This window comes from Stegostoma tigrinum, unplaced genomic scaffold (genome assembly GCF_030684315.1).
Source record: "Stegostoma tigrinum isolate sSteTig4 unplaced genomic scaffold, sSteTig4.hap1 scaffold_57, whole genome shotgun sequence".
NCBI classification, from domain to species: Eukaryota; Metazoa; Chordata; class Chondrichthyes; order Orectolobiformes; family Stegostomatidae; genus Stegostoma; species Stegostoma tigrinum.
This window is the reverse complement of record NW_026728505.1, coordinates 713,955-731,096: the sequence shown is the minus strand read 5'-3', so window position 1 is coordinate 731,096 and position 17,142 is coordinate 713,955. Positions and strand designations below refer to the sequence as shown.

Here is a 17,142-nt window from a genome sequence, read left to right as displayed (position 1 = left end):
CATCCCTGTCCCACACGCTCTCTCCCAATCACATGCTCCCTCCTTATCCCTCACTCCATCCACCTTTCCCTCACTCAATCGCCATCCTTCTGTCCCACCCCACTCCCCTCCCTCACTTCTTCACTCCCCGTCCCTTGTTCCCTCTCTCCCAGTCCCTCCCTCCCTGTCCTTCTCTCCTTTGCTCCCTCCCTGCCGGTCCCTCCCCATCCCTCACTCCCTCCCTGTCCCTCGCTACCTTGCTTCCTACACATCCCTGGCTGCCTCGTTCCCTCCCAGTTCCTCCCTGTCATTTGTTCCTTTCCTGTCCCCACCCATCTCGTTCCCTTGCTCCCTCCCTGTCCCTTGCTCCCTCCCTGTGCCACCCTGTCCCTCACTTCCTCTCTGTGCCACCCTGTCCCTGTCCCTTGCTTCCTCCCTGTGCCACCCTGTCCCTCGCTCCCTCCATGTGCCACCCTGTCCCTGTCCCTCGCTCCCTCCCTGTGCCACCCTGTCCCTCGCTCCCTCCCTGTGCCACCCTGTCCCTGTCCCTCGCTCTCTCCCTGTGCCACCCTGTCCCTGTCCCTCGCTCCCTCCCTGTGCCACACTGTCCCTGTCCCTCGCTCCCTCCCTGTGCCCACCACCCTGTGCCTGTCCCTCGCTCCCTCCCTGTGCCACCCTGTCCCTGTCCCTCGCTCCCTCCCTGTGCCACCCTGTCCCTGTGCTTTGCTCCCTCCCTGTGCCACCCTGTCCCTGTCCCTTGCTCCCTCCCTGTGCCACCCTGTCCCTGTGCTTTGCTCCCTCCCTGTGCCACCCTGTCCCTCGCTCCCTCCCTGTGCCACCCTGTCCCTGTCCCTCGCTCCCTCCTTGTGCCACCCTGTCCCTGTGCTTTGCTCCCTCCCTGCCGCTCGCTCCCTCTCTGTCTGTCCAACGTTGGCTACCTCCCTGTACCTCGCTCTCTCCCTGACTTTTCCGGTCCCCCTCCATGTCACTCACTCCCTATCCCTCACACCCTCCCAGTCCATCCCTCCCTGTTCTTTGCTCCCTTCCTGTCCCACCCCTGCCTCGACCATCCCTGTCCCTGTCCTTCGCTCCCTCCCTGTATCCCTCCCTATCCCCGCTCAGCCTCTCTCCTTCCCTGTCCCCTTCCCCCTCCCTCGATGTCCCTCAATCCCTCCCTGTCCCTCACTCCCACCTCATTCATTGCTCCCTTCCCTAGATTCCTCTCCCATCCCTCCTCCTGCCCCTCTCTCCCTCCCTCCCTGCCCTTGCTATGGTCCTTCCCTCCCTCACCCCCCTCTCTCGCTCCCTCGATGTCCATCACTCCCTACCTCACTCATTCCCTGCACCTCATTCCCTCCCTCCCTCCCTGCCCCTTGCTCACTCCCCATCCCTTAGTCCCTCCCTCCCTGCCCCTTGCTCTCTCGGTCCATCCCTCACTCCCTCACTTCCTCCACCCTCCCCGTCCCTCGCTTCCTTGTTGCTTCCCCATCCCTCACTCCCTCCCTGCCACTCGATCCCTCTGCCTCTCTTTCTCTCTGTCTCGTTCCCTCCCTCCCTCCCTCTCCATCCCTCGTTCCACCCCCACCCACTAACCATCCCTCACTCCCTCCCTTCCTCATCATCCCTTGCTCCCTGGCTCTGGCCATCACTCAATCGCTCCCTCCCCATCTCTCATTCTGTCCCCATCTATCACTCCCTCACTGCTCCTTGCTCCCTCCCTGTCCCTTGATCCTTCCCTCCCCATCCTTAACAGCCCCTTGCTCACTCGCTTCCTCCAAGTCCCTCACTCCCTTGCTCAATCAGTCCCTCACTCTCTCACCATCCCTTGTTCCCTTGCACCCCATCGCTTGCTCTCCCACTGCCTGTCCTTCAAACTCTCTCTCCCTCACCGTCCCTCGCTCCCTTACTCTGTCCCTGACTCCATCCCTCTCTCTGTCCCTCATTGCCTCTCTCAGTCTCTCGCTCACTCAATCCATCCTATGCTCACACACTCCCTCACTCCCTCCCCGTCCCTCACTCCCTCCCCGTCCCTTCCTGTCGGAACCTCACTCACTCACTCCCTGTCCCTCGCTCCGACCCATTGCTCCCTCCCTTGTTCCCTGTCCCTCGCTCCCTCTCTGTCCCTCGCTCCCTTGCTGTCCCTAACTCCCTCACTCTCTCAACGTCCCTTGCTCCCCTCACAGTCCCTTGCTCCCTCCCTTGCTTGGTCTCTGTCCCGCATTCCCTTCCTCAGTCCCCGTCCCTCACTCCATTGCTCCCTCCCGGTCCTTCACTCCCCGTCCCTCGCTCCCTCCCTCCCATCCCTTGCTCCTTTGCCATCCCTCTTTCACTCACTCTCTCCCTCCCTCCGTATCCCTCCCTCTTCTCCCTGTATCCCTCCCTATCCCTAGCTCTGTCCCTCTCCTTCCCTGTTCCCCTCCCTCTCCCTCTATGTCCCTCACTTCCTCCCCATCCCTTGCTCCCTTCCCTGGCTTCCTCCCTTGTCCCTCGTTCCTGTCCCTCTCTCCCTTGCTCCCAACCCTCGCTATGGCCCTTCCCGCCCTCACTCACTCTCTCGCTCCCTCGACATCCATTGCTCCCTACCTCACTCCTTCCCTGTCCCTTGCTGCCTCCCTCCCCATCCCTTACTCCCTTGCTCCCTCCATCCATGTCCTTGCTCACTCCTCATCCCTCACTCTCTCCCTCTCTGTCCCTCGCTCTCTCACACCATCCATCCCTCACTCGCTCCCTCACTCCCTCCCTTTACCTCACTCCTTCACCGTCCCTCAGTCCCTCCCTCACGCTCTCTCTCTGTCCCTATCTCCCTCCCTTTCTGTCCCTTGCTCTCTCCCTTCCTGTCCGTCCCTCCCTCCCTCCTGCCCCATCCCTCACTCCCTCCTTGCTCCCTCCCTCCCTGTCTCCCTTGCTTTTGCTCCCTCTCTGTCCCTATCTCCCTCCCTCTCTCCATCTCTGTCCCTCGCTCCCTGCCTCCACTTTCCTCATTCCCTTCCTTGCTCCCTCCCCATCCCTCGCTCATTTTCTCCTCTGTCCCTCGCTTCCCATCCCCCACTCCCTGTCTCTCCCTCCCCATTCCTTGATCCCCTGAATCCATCCCTGACTGGCCCACTCCCTGCCCTTGCTCATTCACTCCCTGTCTGTTCCTCCCCATCCCTCGCTCCCTCACTCTGTCCCTCACTCACTCACTCCCTCCCCATCCCTCACTCCGTTGCTGTCCCTCAATCCATCCCCACCAATTGCTCCCACCCTGTAGCTCAGTCCATCCCAATCCCTTGCTCCCTTGCTCACTCCCTCCCCATCCCTTGCACCCCATCCCTCGCACCCCAATCCCTTGCCCCCTTGCTTCACGAAGAAGTAAAAAATAAACTTTTTTTGTAGTAAATGGTTGACATAAGTAAGATGCTGTTCTGTAATTTCGACTTCCTCAGAGCTTATCTGTGACACAGCACATGCTCTCAGCACATGCCTTTCCTTTTAGGAGTAACACTTATGTGACTATCTTAAATTATACAGATGATTTCTGAAGCCGAAGTGCCTGCTGACTGTTCCCTGTTATGGATATAATATAAAATACCTGAGCTACAATAGTAATGTCCTTATTATAGATATATTTCACTCAGCCCTACCCTGTGTGATTTGTCCATGTGTATTTACTCCTGTATGGTATATACTACAGTGTCTCTCTCCATTACACTTATATTCCCCTTTTACACACTGCTGACTCCTTACCCTTCATCACCCTGACTGCATAATGCAGAAGTGGGAATGCTGGCTGATGATTTCATATCCCATTGACTTTATTTTCATTTATCTTCACTGAATTTTCCACTCTAACATCCTGGGGACGAGTGTTGGAGAGAAACAGAACTGGACCTGCCATGTAAATTTTGTTGCTACAAGTGAATCGAAATTTTGTGATTAAATCAAATTTTGACTCCCGGAAGCCTGTGTATCGCCTGCAAGGCACAAGGCAGGAGTATAATGGGATACTGTCCATTTGCTTGGATGGGTGCAGCTCCAACAACACTCAAGAAACTTGACACAGTGCAGGAAAGGCAGCCCCCTTAACTGGCACCGCATTCAGTACTTTCAATATCAACTCCCTTCAACACCGAGGCACAGTGGCAATGGAATGCACCATCTACAAGATGCACTAGAGTAAGTCACGCAGCCCATGGACTGTACCGCCTGAATGGGCAAGAGCAGACAGTGCATTAGAACAACTCCATCTGTAAGTTCCCCTGTAAGGAACATTCCAGCCTGAGTTGGAGCAGTATAAGGGATGATCTCACTGAGTGGTGGAGTCGGCTTGATGGACCAAATGGCCTATTTCTGCCCTCCATCTTCTGCCTTATGATACTTTTTCCAGTTGTTTAGTGCAGTGACCAAACTTGTGTTCAGCCTCTAGATGGTCTCAAAAGAGCCAGTCCTCAAGCCCTCTCTCAAGCACCTGATCTTCCCATCCAACCACCTTCATGGATCTGTGAATGCCCACTCCAAGCTCTGTTCTTTACTTTAATCCACTCAGTGCCCTTACTGTTTTTGAGCACTCCCATAACTTACCCTTCCCAGTTTCATTACCAGCCACTTCCCTGGATTGAATTCCTTATTTTCTTCCTAATTATTTAATGTCCCCGTGCAGCCCACAGCTTGCTTCCTCATGGTTAACCATCTGACCAATTGTTGCATCATCTGCAAATATCGAAATCACAGCCACTACAGCTACACCTAAATCATTGATCTACACCAGAAACAACTGACAGAAGGCATGGATAGTAAGTTCACAAACGACACCAAAATTGGTGGCATAGTAGGCAGGAAAGAATGTTCTCTATTTGTTCATTTCCAGCCCCGTTTCTGGTTCCACCTCCCCTGCTGCGCCACTGTTTTGGTCTGATTCTGGGCCTGGGAACTGGGATTATATGGCCATCTGCAGCAGTGGTCACTTCCTTGTGTGAGGGAACTGGTGAAGTATCCGATGTTAAACTACATTGTTACTGAAATTACATTTCAATAATATCGTCTCAGTTAATGGATTCTGGAGGCATCGAAGTTAAAGATTCAGCTCGCTCTGAGTTCCCACATGTTAGTCCACTGGTCGCCAAGTATTCCCGTTGTATTTATGGAGCTGTTCCTGACACATCCTCAGCCATTGTACTTGTCACACTTTTCCAGAGTGTCTCCCTGTGTGGCCCTGCTTGTACAGTGATGAGTACTCTGAGTGGTGGCCGGAGCAACCTCAGTTCTGATCTGAGCCGTAGTAATGGGTGTTCTTCCCATGTTGCTCCTTGTGAATCATCCTTCGATAAGGAATTAATTGATTCGCATGAAAATATTCTCCCAGTTGATGAACTTATTCCCTCAAACACCCGCTCTCTCCCATGTCTGTGTTTGATGTATCAGAATACAAACCCATCTCTTCCCGCAGATTTTTCTCCCTCCCACAATCACTAACTCTCCTTTACGTCCCTTCTCCCACTTCGCTGAGGCACTGCACAATCTATCACACGCTGCCATATTCACACCATTTAGCCTCTGCTCTTGCAGTCATTGTTGCTGGGTGAGCGTGCCCCAGTCTCACCATGTGGACCTTCAAATCAGTCGATCCATTTAGTTGCCGCAGTTGGGAGTAGAATATCTTTTACAGACATGGACCAGTGATTGTTGGGACATCAGGTTCAGGAAAAAGACACAGGATACGTTTGAGCAAAAGAATCTTTATTGGAAAGGAACAGTTTCTGTAGCTGTTTGAATCATTTATTTCATTTGTTCATTCCTTTACAGCGACAGCATTGTGTGCAGTTCTGCAATTCTCCTCTTGGAGAGATGTGCTCCTATAGGGAACGGTACAAAAGGGGTTTACAAGGATATTGCCCGGGCTGAAGAGTTTCAGTTACGAAGAGAGATTGGACAGACTGGGGTTGTTTTCTTAGAGCAGGGGTGATTGCGAGGGAAGGTGATCGAGATATGCAAACTAATGAGGCATACGAACAGGGGAGACTGAAGGTGCTGTTTCTCTTTGATCGATCACCATGGAGCCGTAGATTTAAGGTAAGAGGCAGGCCGGTTTGAATAGATACTCAGAAAGACTTGTTTCAGCCAGCAGATGCTGAGCCAAGTGATGGTAAATAGGATTGGGATAGTTCAGTGCTTGTTTTGTCCAGTGCAGCCGCAATAGACTGAAGGGCCTTATGCTGTGTGGAAGACAGCAGTAGTGGACTGGTTCGTATCCCTGCGTCTCACGTGGGAGAGCAGCGTTAAACTCCCCACAGGAGACCATCCTCATATTCCAGGGTGGTTCAGCATTGCCTCGTGGTGGCGGGAACACAGTTTCGACTGTAGTTTTGTGAGACTCTCTGTATGGAGTTTGCGCATTCTCCCCAAAGTTGTGCAGTTTCGGTAAATTGTCCTGTCATGGTTCGTCGTAGTAAATGTGGGTTTGTGGGGTTAGGGTGGAGAAGTGGAAAGCTCGAGTGGTGTTAGGTGCAGAAGCAGTGGGCTGAAAGATCTCCATCTGCATTGTAGGGATTCTGTGATCTCTGACTCTGAGTTGTGTCTCTCTTAGGAATTTGAAATTGCCTGCTCCGTTTACAGGTGTGGGTTATTACTATCTGTCCTTCCATTCTCGATGGGACATGTCAGAGGAAGGACGGTGCTGTCTGACTCAGTGCTGGGCAGGACTACATCCGGGGGAGACAGAGTGTCAGTGAAAGTGCCAACACATGCCTTCTGCAAGCTGCGCCTTTTGTCTGCGTTGAAATCAAAATGATTTGATAGATTTGTTCCAGAGTTAAGTGTTTACTGGAAGCAGAAATCCGAGGGAGGCACTGGATAAACCGATCCCGATTTGAGTGCAGTAACAGCAAATACCTTTCCTGCAGCGCTAATGAGATTGTACAGCACAGAGGAGAGTTTTGCTGCACTGCATTTGGGTTCGTGGGTCCCGCGTGCTTTCACTAAACTGGGTTACCGGGAATAAAGATATCAGAAAGGGCACAGATGGTGCTTACTGGGGTTCACGGTTGTAAAGATATCAGATATGACACAGACAGGGTTTACTAGGATCGTACAGTGTCTCAGTGGTTACACTGCTGTTGGATGGGCAGGTTCGGTGTATTGGCCTTGCTAAATTGCTCTGTGCTGTCAGGGATGTGTAGGTTAAACCATAGTTAATGCAGAGATAGGGCGGCCGCTAGGTCTGGGTGGGATGTTCTTTCAAGGGTCGGGGCAGACTCGATCGGCACTTTCCACACTCTAGTGATTCTATTGTTTGAAAAGGAAGGGCATGATGGAGCTTACTTGGGTGTTAAAACATTCCAGAGAACACCAATGGGGTTTACCGCGACAGGATTTTATTCACGAGGGATGTTAGAAAAGTTGGAAATGCTCACACTAACGAAAGGAATACCTCATGGACATTTTGCAGATGATTTGAGTTGTGGAGAGAGGAAAAAGGGGGAAGTTCCCTCTTTCAAGTGAACAAATAACTGGAAGTCAGACATTCAAAACCATTGACGAAAAATAAAAGATAGGAGCTGAATTCCTGTCACACCGAAAAACCGTTTCCAAAATATTTTGAAAGACTCGTTTGCAGTCGCACAAGGAGTGCATTCTCAGGGAGAGAGAGAGTCTGTGGGTGGTTGAGGGATTAGGGGTAGGGTGTGGTCAGGGAAAACGTTGAGAAACAATCTCTGACTTGAAATGTAACGAAATTTCGTGAACGTGTGCCGCTGTATAAGATTGAGTAAAACAGAAGCTCATGGCTTTGGAAGATCTGGCATAAATTTCCATGTGATCAATTCTGACTGCAACTGACCAAACTTGATTTAAAATTGTACAGGAAAGATATTCCCGAATGAACAGTTGCTCGGAGATCCATTTCCAGCTTTAATCAAGTGCCTTAAAAATGCAACTGTAATCACTACCAAGATGTAGAATCCATTTAGTACTCAGTAATCTCCACCCAAGAAACACAGGAACAAGGCACATTGGTTTTGCAGTTTAACTCTCTTCTTATCAGCAGCGCTTTCTTTAAGCTGAAATAAATGCGGGACAATGTTAAAAATTAGATAACTCTAATTCATTTTCGACTATTGCAATGAACTGTATGTGTGGGTGCAAAGTATAATGAGCAAAACAGCTTTGCCCTGAATTTAACCACGTTCAGGGCCAGCCATACGAGAAAGGTCGTGGCGCTCAAATGCCATCTTCATTCTTACCTCCATAGATGCTTCTTCGCGAGTTGAATATTTGCAGGGTTTTCCTTGACCACTGGGACAGTTCCCCAGGACCAGACATTTCTCAAACCCAGAAACCAATCTTTATCAAAAGAGGCTATTATGCTGAAAAATGCTCTTTATCCTTGTCCTGCTGGTCCGTGTCACTAAAAGCTGGCCCGGGTGAGGTTGGAGCTCACAGCCTGGGCATTTCACGCGCCTCTGTACCGTCAGAGAAGGACCGCGCGCTCACCGATTGCATCACTGGAGGCACAGAGTAGCTCCGTGCCCTCATTCAGTGTTCCTTCATCACAGTTTACTGTTTGATGAGTATTCCTGTTGAGGGTCTGATGGTGCTCCTTACAAACCCTCTATCACTGTACTTATTTCCTGCTCCCGCTCGTTTCATTGTGTGGCACTGTGACAGTGTCGTGACCCGTTCTTTGTAATGTGGCAGCATGAGCTTCGGCTCGAGAATGAGTCAAACCACTGACTGTTGTCCCCAATATTTCCTCTTAACATATCCTGAAGTGATACTGTAAGGGATCAGTTAATATTGCAATCAGACATGCAGAGACCGTGGTAGGAATTGCCGAGGTTGTGAGATGAAGTCTCATCCACACCAGGTTTTGTTGACACAGATTATAAGTGTGAAGCCAGATGAACACAGCAGGCCAAGCAGCATCTCAGGAGCACAAAAGCTGACGTTTCGGGCCTAGACCCTTCATCAGAGAGGGGGATGGGTTGAGGGTTCTGGAATAAATAGGGAGAGAGGGGGAGGCGGACCGAAGCTGGAGAGAAAAGATAGGTGGAGAGGAGAGTACAGGTGGGGTGGTAGTGAGGGGACAGGTCAAGGAGGTGGGATGAGGTTAGTAGGTAGTAAATAGAGGTGTGGCTTGGGGTGGGAGGAAGGGATGGGTGAGAGGAAGAACAGGTTAGGGAGGCAGAGACAGGCTGGGCTGGTTTTGGGATGCAGAGGGTGGAGGGGAAGAGCTGGGCTGGTTGCATGGTGCAGTGGCGGGAGGGGTCGAACTGGGCTGGTTTTGGGATGCGGTGGGGGAAGGGGAGATTTTGAAGCTGGTGATGTCCACATTGATCCCATTGGGCTGCAGGGTTCCCAAGCGCAATATGAGTTGCTGTTCCTGCAACCTTCGTGTGGCATCATTGTGGCACTGCAGGAGGCCCATGATGGACATGTCATCTAAAGAATGGGAGGGGGAGTTGAAATGGTTCGCGACTGGGAGGTGCAGTTGTTTATTGCGAATCGAGCGGAGGTGTTCTGCAAAGTGGTCCTCAAGCCTCCGCTTGGTTTCCCCAATGTACAGGAAGCCACACCGGGTACAATGGATACAGTATACCACATTGGCAGATGTGCAGGTGAACATCTGCTTAATATGGAAAGTCATCTTGAGGCCTGGGATAGGGGTGAGGGAGGAGGTGTGGGGGCAAGTGTAGCATTTCCTGCAGTTGCAGGGGAAGGTGCCGGGTGTGGTGGGGTTGGAGGGCAGTGTGGAGCGAGCAAGGGAGTCACGGAGAGAGTGGTCTCTCCGGAAAGCAGACAAGGGTGGGGATGGAAAAATGTCTTGGGTGGTGGGGTCGGATTGTAGGTGGCAGACGTGTCGGAGGATGATGCGTTGTATCCAGACGTTGGTGGGGTGGTGTGTGAGAACGAGGGGGATCCTCTTGGGGCGGTTGTGGCGGGGGCGGGGTGTGAGGGATGTGTTGTGGGAAATGCGGGAGACGCGGTCAAGGGCGTTCTCGACCACTTTGGGGGGAAAGTTGCGGTCCTTGAAGAACTTGGACATCTGGGATGTGCGGGAGTGGAATGTCTTATCGTGGGAGCAGATGCGGCAGGGGCGGAGGAATTGGGAATAGGGGATGGAATTTTTGCAGGAAGGTGGGTGGGAGGAGGTGTATTCTAGGTAGCTGTGGGAGTCAGTAGGCTTGAAATGGACATCTGTTACTAGCTGGTTGCCTGAGATGGAGACTGAGAGGTCCAGGAAGGTGAGGGATGTGATTGAGATGGCCCAGGTGAACTGAAGGTTGGGGTGGAAGGTGTTGGTGAAGTGGATGAACTGTTCGAGCTCCTCTGGGGAGCAAGAGGCGGCGCCGATACAGTCATCAATGTACCGGATGAAGAGGTGAGGTTTGGGGCCTGTGTAGGTTCGGAAGAGGGACTGTTCCACGTAACCTACAAAGAAGCAGGCATAGCTGGGGCCCATGCGGGTGCCCATGGCCACCCACTTTGTCTGTAGGAAGTGGGAGGAATCGAAAGAGAAGTTGTTGAGGTTGAGGGCGAGTTTGGCTAGGCTGATGAAGGTGTCAGTCGAGGAGGACTGGTTGGGCCTGTGGGGCAGAAGAAGCGGAGGGCCTTGAGGCCATCTGCATGCGGAATACAGGTGTATAGGGACTGGACGGCCATGCTGAAAATGAGGTGTTGGGGGCCAGGGAATTGGAAGTTCTGGAGGAGGTGGAGGGCGTGGGTGGTGTCACAGATGTAGGTAGGGAGTTCCTCGACCAAAGGGGAAAAAATGGAGTCCAGATAGGTGGAGATGAGTTCGGTGGGGCAGGAACACGTTGAGTCAATGGGTCGACCACGGCATACAACGCATCATCCTCCGACACGTCCGCCATCTGCAATCCAACCCCACCACCCAAGACATTTTTCCATCCCCACCCTTGTCTGCATTCTGGAGAGACCACTCTCTCCGTGACTCCCTTGTCCGCTCCACACGCCCCTCCAACCCCACCACACCCGGCACCTTCCGCTGCAACCACAGGAAATGCTACACTTGCCCCCACACCTCCTCCCTCACCCCTATCCCAGGCCCCAAGTTGACTTTCCATATTAAGCAGAGGTTCACCTGCACATCTGCCAATGTGGTATACTGCATCCACTGTACCCGGTGTGGCTTCCTCTACATTGGGGAAACCAAGTGGAGGCTTGGAGACCGCTTTGCAGATCACCTCTGCTCAGTTCGCAACAAACTACTGCACCTCCCAGTCGCAAACCATTTCCACTCCCCCTCCCATTCTTTAGATGACATGTCCATCATCGGCCTCCTGCAGTGCCACAATGATGCCACCCGAAGGTTGCAGGAACAGCAACTCATATTCTGCCTGGGAACCCTGCAGCCTAATGGTTTCAATGTGGACTTCACCAGTTTCAAAATCTCCCCTTCCCCAACTGCATCCCCAAACCAGCCCAGTTCGTCCCCTCCCCCCACTGCACCACACAACCAGCCCAGCTCTTTCCCTCCACCCACTGCATCCCAAAACCAGTTCAGCCTGTCTCTGCCTCCCTAACCTGTTCTTCCTCTCACCCATCCCTTCCTCCCACCCCAAGCCGCACCCCCATCTACCTACTAACCTCATCCCACCTCCTTGACCTGTCCGTCTTCCCTGGACTGACCTAATCCCTCCATGCCTCCCCACCAAAACTCTCCTCTCCACCTATCTTCTTTTCTCTCCATCTTCGGTCCGCCTCCCCCTCTCTCCCTATTTATTCCAGTTCCCTCTCCCCATCCCCCTCTCTGATGAAGGGTCTAGGCCCGAAACGTCAGCTTTTGTGCTCCTGAGATGCTGCTTGTCCTGCTGTGTTCATCCAGCCTCACATTTTATTATCTTGGATTCTCCATCACCTGCAGTTCCCATTATCTCCGGGTCAAAGGCCTGTAGATTCATTTTTAGTTTTCATTGCCTTCCAGAGGTGTTTAGAAACCCCTCCCAGGCCACAGTGGTTTCCATCGCTCCCTTCGCACTTTCAATCTTTACTGACTGCGAATGTGACAAAAGAGCAGAGCATCTTCCCCCGTCGCCGTCACTCTCAGCGCACACATTCCAAAGAACTCAACGGCACGACGCCTGCGCAGTGCTCGCCTATAATGTTAATCAGGGACCTTTACCAGCGCGGGGACTGCTGGGTAACGGCCGTGACATTGAAAACCCTCAATCAATAAAAATTTTACTGTGATGCGGCAGTTGGAGAAGGGTGCAGTACAAAACAACAATACAGCACGGACGCAGGCACTTCAGCCCTCCAAGCTTGCGCTGACAGATTTTGCCCTTCCATATTAAAACTGTCTTCTCTACAAGATCTACATCCCTCTATTCCCTTCCTATTCATAGACAATGTATATATATTTACTTTTTCCATCTTTCAAGTCTGAATCTATAAATAAGACAATTTTGTTAACTTATTTTAAATAAGTCTCGAGCGGTACCCATCTAAAATTAAAATTGTAACTACATGGCAATGGGTAAATGGAAAGGAGGTGATGGGATAGTGCTAATGTGTAAGTGGTCAGTACTCCAGAACCCTCCCTCTGACACTTTCAGGCTGTGACTTACAGATAGTCACTCACCTCCTTTTGGAAGAATTTGTTTTCCCTCAAATCCACTTAAAACCTCCAACTACTTATTTTAAAAGTGTTTCCCCCGCCCCGGTTATTGATTTCTGTACTAGGGGGAGATGATTATCCCTATCTAAGCAATCTATGCCCTCCAGAGCTTTGTTCACTTCAATCAGGTCCCCATCCAGCCTCCTCTTCCACCAGGAAAACAACACAGCCTCTCTACTTTTTCTTCATAACCCCATCACTCCAGCCCAAGCAACATCCTGCTGGATCTCTGCACTTGTGCAGTCACATCATCCTTTGATGTCATTTATATAAATGATTTGGATGTGAACATAGGAGGCATGATTATTAAGTTTGTGGATGACACCAAAATTTCTGGTGCAGTGCGCAGTGAGAATGTTATCTCAGAGTACAGCAGGGCCTTTATCAGATTGGCCAACAGGCTGAGGAGTAACAGGTGGAGTTAAGTTTGGATAAATGTGAGGTGTTGCATTTTGGGAAGGCACACCAGGACAGGAGTCATGCACTTAATGGTAAGGTCCTGGAAAACATTGCTGAACAAAGACTTTGGGGTGCAGGTTCAAGAGTTCCTTTAAGGTGGAACCAGAGTTAGATAGGACAGTGAAGGAAGACTTTGGTATTCTTGCATTTATTGGTCAATGCATTATAGGTGTTGAAGTGTCATATTGTGACTATACAGGATATTGATTAGGCCAATTTTGGAATGTTGCTGTCAGTAAAGACACTTGAAGTGGTTCAGAAAAGATTTAAAAGGATTTCACTGGAGTTGGAGGGTTTGGGCTACAGGGAGAGGCTGAATAAGCTGGGGCTATTTTCCCTGAAATATTGGAGGCTGAGGGGTGGCCTTGTAAATGTTTATAAAATCGTGAGAGACGTGGCTAAGGTGAGTAGTCAACGTCATTTTCCCAGGCTAGAAGTCCAAAACTGGAGCACATAGCTTTAAGTTGATAGCAGAAAGATGTAAAAGGAACCTAAGGGGCATTTTCTTTTCATGTCGAGGGTGGTACATGTATGGAATGAGCTACCACAGGAAGTGGTAGAGGCTGGTACAATTACAACATTTAAAAGGTATCTAGATGGGTGCGTGAACAGGAAGAGTTTGCAGGGGTATGGGCCAAATGGTATTAAATGGGACCACATTAATTAGGATACCTGGTTAGCTTGGACGCATTGGACCAAAGATTCTGTTTCCATGCTGTACAACTCTGTGGCTCTAAGTTGGAGAGTGGCAGAGTTGCTTCTGAGACTAAGATCCTGAATTTAAAAAGAGGAAGCCGTGAATGGCATGGCACACAAGCTGGCCATAATAAATTGGGGAGCATAACTTAAGGGGCTAGAATTGGATAGGCAAGTGAAAACACTTAAAGAAAATATTGGAGAACTGCAACAGTTGTTCATTCCTATCTGGCACAAAAATAAAATGAGAAATGGGGCCTATCCATGACTAGGAGGGAAATTAAGAATAGTGATCTAGAGTCTTAGAAAATAAGAACATGACGTGCTGGTGTTGGGCTAGGGTGGACAAGGTCAGAAATCACACAACACCAGCTTATTAGTCCAACAGGTTTATTTGAAAACACAAGCTTTCGGAGCCTCAGACCTTCTTCATGAACAGATTGCTCTTTCGCCCTTGAGACTGTTCTGCCATTCATGCTGATATTGCTGATCACCAACTCAGTACTTTCTCACTTTCAACACCCTTTGATCCCTTTATCCCTCTGAACAATAATCTAAACCTTCTTCACAACGTTCAATATTTTGCTAAACCACTTTCTTTGGTAGTTGAAGTCCACAGATTTACTCCTCTCTGAATGAAGAAACCCCCTTCCCGGAATCAGTCTGGTATATCTCCATAGCACTGTGACTACAAAGACAGACTATCATTCCTTAGATAAGGAGAACAATACTGAACGGAATACTCCGGGTGCAGTTGCCCTGGTGTCATGCAGTGCTGTTCAGTTCACTGGGTGTATGATATGTCGTGTCCGCCCCGGAACTATGACGCTTGGTATGAGTTTCAGCCAATGAGCGAGAGCTACATTTTTTCTTGCCCGTCATTCACTCCGATTGGTTAGACAATCGCCCGTGTTTTGTTGGTCACTCATATCTGCACCCCACCCCCCCCCCCCGCCCCGCCCCAACATTCACATTGACGGCAGCTCCAGGCCAATCACACAGGCCCAGTGGCTGCAGGTGGTGCCAAGTTGGAGGAGGGGACTCAATTTGAGAAGCTCTCCAGGCTCAAGCAACAAAATCCCTGTCCTGCTCTCGAGGCAGGAGTTTGTGAGACGGGGTAGGAATGGAAACCGTGGGAGGTGATGGCCTGGGCAGTTTATACTCTCGTAGGGGAGGCCTGGGGCCCCCATGTATCAGGCCAAGGATTACTAACCGCCACCTTGGTTAGGTCGGGGACGGGAATTCTCCCCAGATACTTGGCCGCCATTTTCGGAAAGGGAAGCCGTGTCTCACTTGGGCAGAAATCGATGAGGCTGAAACTAAGAAGGAAATCCTAGAGGTGTATGGGGAGGATTCACCAAACAGCCACTGGAGACTCAAACCCCGAATCAGACTCACTGATTTGATTTTCAGTCAGCCGACTGGAGTTGGGAACTTGATCCAGAGAGAAGAGGACGGAGAAAGGGAGAAAACTGGAAGAGGAGGACAGAGATAGGGGGATAGTTCTGGATTTCAGTCGAAAGAGGAAGGAGGGTAGAGCCAGGAGTTTACAGAATTGAGAAATAAGAGAGAAGAATAATGTTCCTTAGGATCTGGACATGTCTGTTCTGAATTTTTTCCTGCAATGACAGTAAATGACTTTTGTAAACTCCTTTTGCAGGATATTAGAAGAGAAGTATTTGCAGATATTAAACACAAATCAAATTTCCTGCTGTGAATGGTTGACTCATGCAATTTATGAGGAGCTGAGTCCCTTCAGCCTCTGAATGTGGAAGGAGAAATGTTTGACCTGTATGTAGGTGATACACACAATATTCAGCTGACAATATTGCAGTGAGGAGACTGCATAAAAGATTTACCCTGTTACACATCCAATGTGGGAGCATTCCAGCATATTTCTTGTGGAGAGAAATTGAACCAATCAATCAAGAAGGTTGGGAAAACATTTACACCATTCACAGTGGGGAGATACTCTGCTCGAGCAATGTGCTGTCAAGGCTTCAGTTGATCAACCATTCTGAAGTGATACAAAGGTGACAGTACTGTGCAGAAACCATGGAAATGTGAGAACTATAGTAAAAAGATTCAATTACCCATCCCAGCTGGAAATCCATCAATGAATTCACATCAGGAAGAAGCCACTTACCTGTTCTGTGTGTGGGAAGGAATTTAATCAAACAACCAAACTCATGTCACATCAGAGAATTCACACTGGGGAGAGACCGTTCACCTGTTCAGAGCGCGGGAAGAGATTTACAGACATCCTGGCTCATGTGACATCAGTGGATTTGCACCGAGGAGGGGAGAAGCCATTCAATTGTTCGGTGCATGGGAAGAGATTCCCTCATTCATCCAGCCTTCAATCACACCAGCAAATTCATACTGAGCAGAAACTATTTGGCTGCACCTCCTATGGAATGAAGTTCAGACACGCATCTGCCCTCATTGGACACCAGCGAGTTCACGCCAAGGGGGGGGGGAGAAAACCATTCGCCTGCTCTGTATGTGGGAAGGGCTGCAGTCAATCATCCAGTTTGCTGAGACACCAGCGAGTTTATCCCAGAGAAAAGCTGTTCAGCTGCACTTCCTGTGGGAGTAGTTTCAGGTGTTCATCTTCGCTCTGCTCATCAGCAAGTTCACACGAGAGAAGGCCATTCATCTGCTCCATTTGTGGGAAGCGATTCACTCAGTCCTTCAACTAGAGATAAATAAGTGAACCTGAATACGTTTATACTGCAGTAGTTCAAGGAGGAAACTCACCAGCATCTTCTCCAGGGTGACTAATGATGGCCCAGCAAGAGATTTCCGTATTTTAAGAAAGAATTGAATTCTGCTACCAAAATTAAGTCTGACAATATTAGATCTGTTTCAACTGATGTAAACACAACTATAATTGGCTGCAGTTTGGTAATCTGGATATATTGCTGATGGTTTGGACAAGTGTCCCTTTTTAAAAGCACCAACGGTCATTCTGAATTCAAGATTTGTGTTTGGAGAAAGAAGCAGATGCCTTGTGAAAGGGAAAACATGAAAATCAATTTATAGAAAGAAAGCTGACAAAGGAGATGACCAAACAAGTTTTGTTCATCAATGCTTGCAGGGCCAACTGCTCCTTTCACTGCCCTGTATTGTACAGATTAACAGCATCACATCTGATAGGGCAAGGGTAAAGAAAGAAGTGAAACTGGGCTATTGTCATAACCTTAACTTTGTTTCACATTTTCTTCTTCTTTCTCTTGGCCTTGACATTCCCCTCTGAAATGAAGAGGTTTACCTGTATACCTGGTCAGGCAGCAAGCCTGACTCTCAATCCAGACCGAAAACAAAGACAAAAATAAAGCTTGTCTTTAAGCCTCTACCCTACACTGATGACAGTGCACTGGTGCACTCAACTT

At 49.9% G+C, this 17,142-nt stretch overlaps 1 protein-coding gene across 1 annotated transcript; it reads left to right on the top strand.

Annotated features, from left to right (window-relative positions):
• Window positions 1-14,764: 14,764 nt before the first annotated feature.
• LOC132208888 (gastrula zinc finger protein XlCGF8.2DB-like) lies at window positions 14,765-16,883 on the top strand. The gene has a single exon (XM_059644195.1). The coding sequence runs from the start codon at window positions 15,937-15,939 to the stop codon at window positions 16,447-16,449; it is 513 nt and encodes a 170-aa protein (XP_059500178.1). The 5' UTR covers window positions 14,765-15,936; the 3' UTR covers window positions 16,450-16,883.
• Window positions 16,884-17,142: the final 259 nt, after the last annotated feature.

Bases quoted from the DNA above. Each gene is read 5' to 3' on its own strand.
- LOC132208888 (XM_059644195.1), top strand. From the start codon at position 15,937: ATGTCACATCAGAGAATTCACACTGGGGAGAGACCGTTCACCTGTTCA.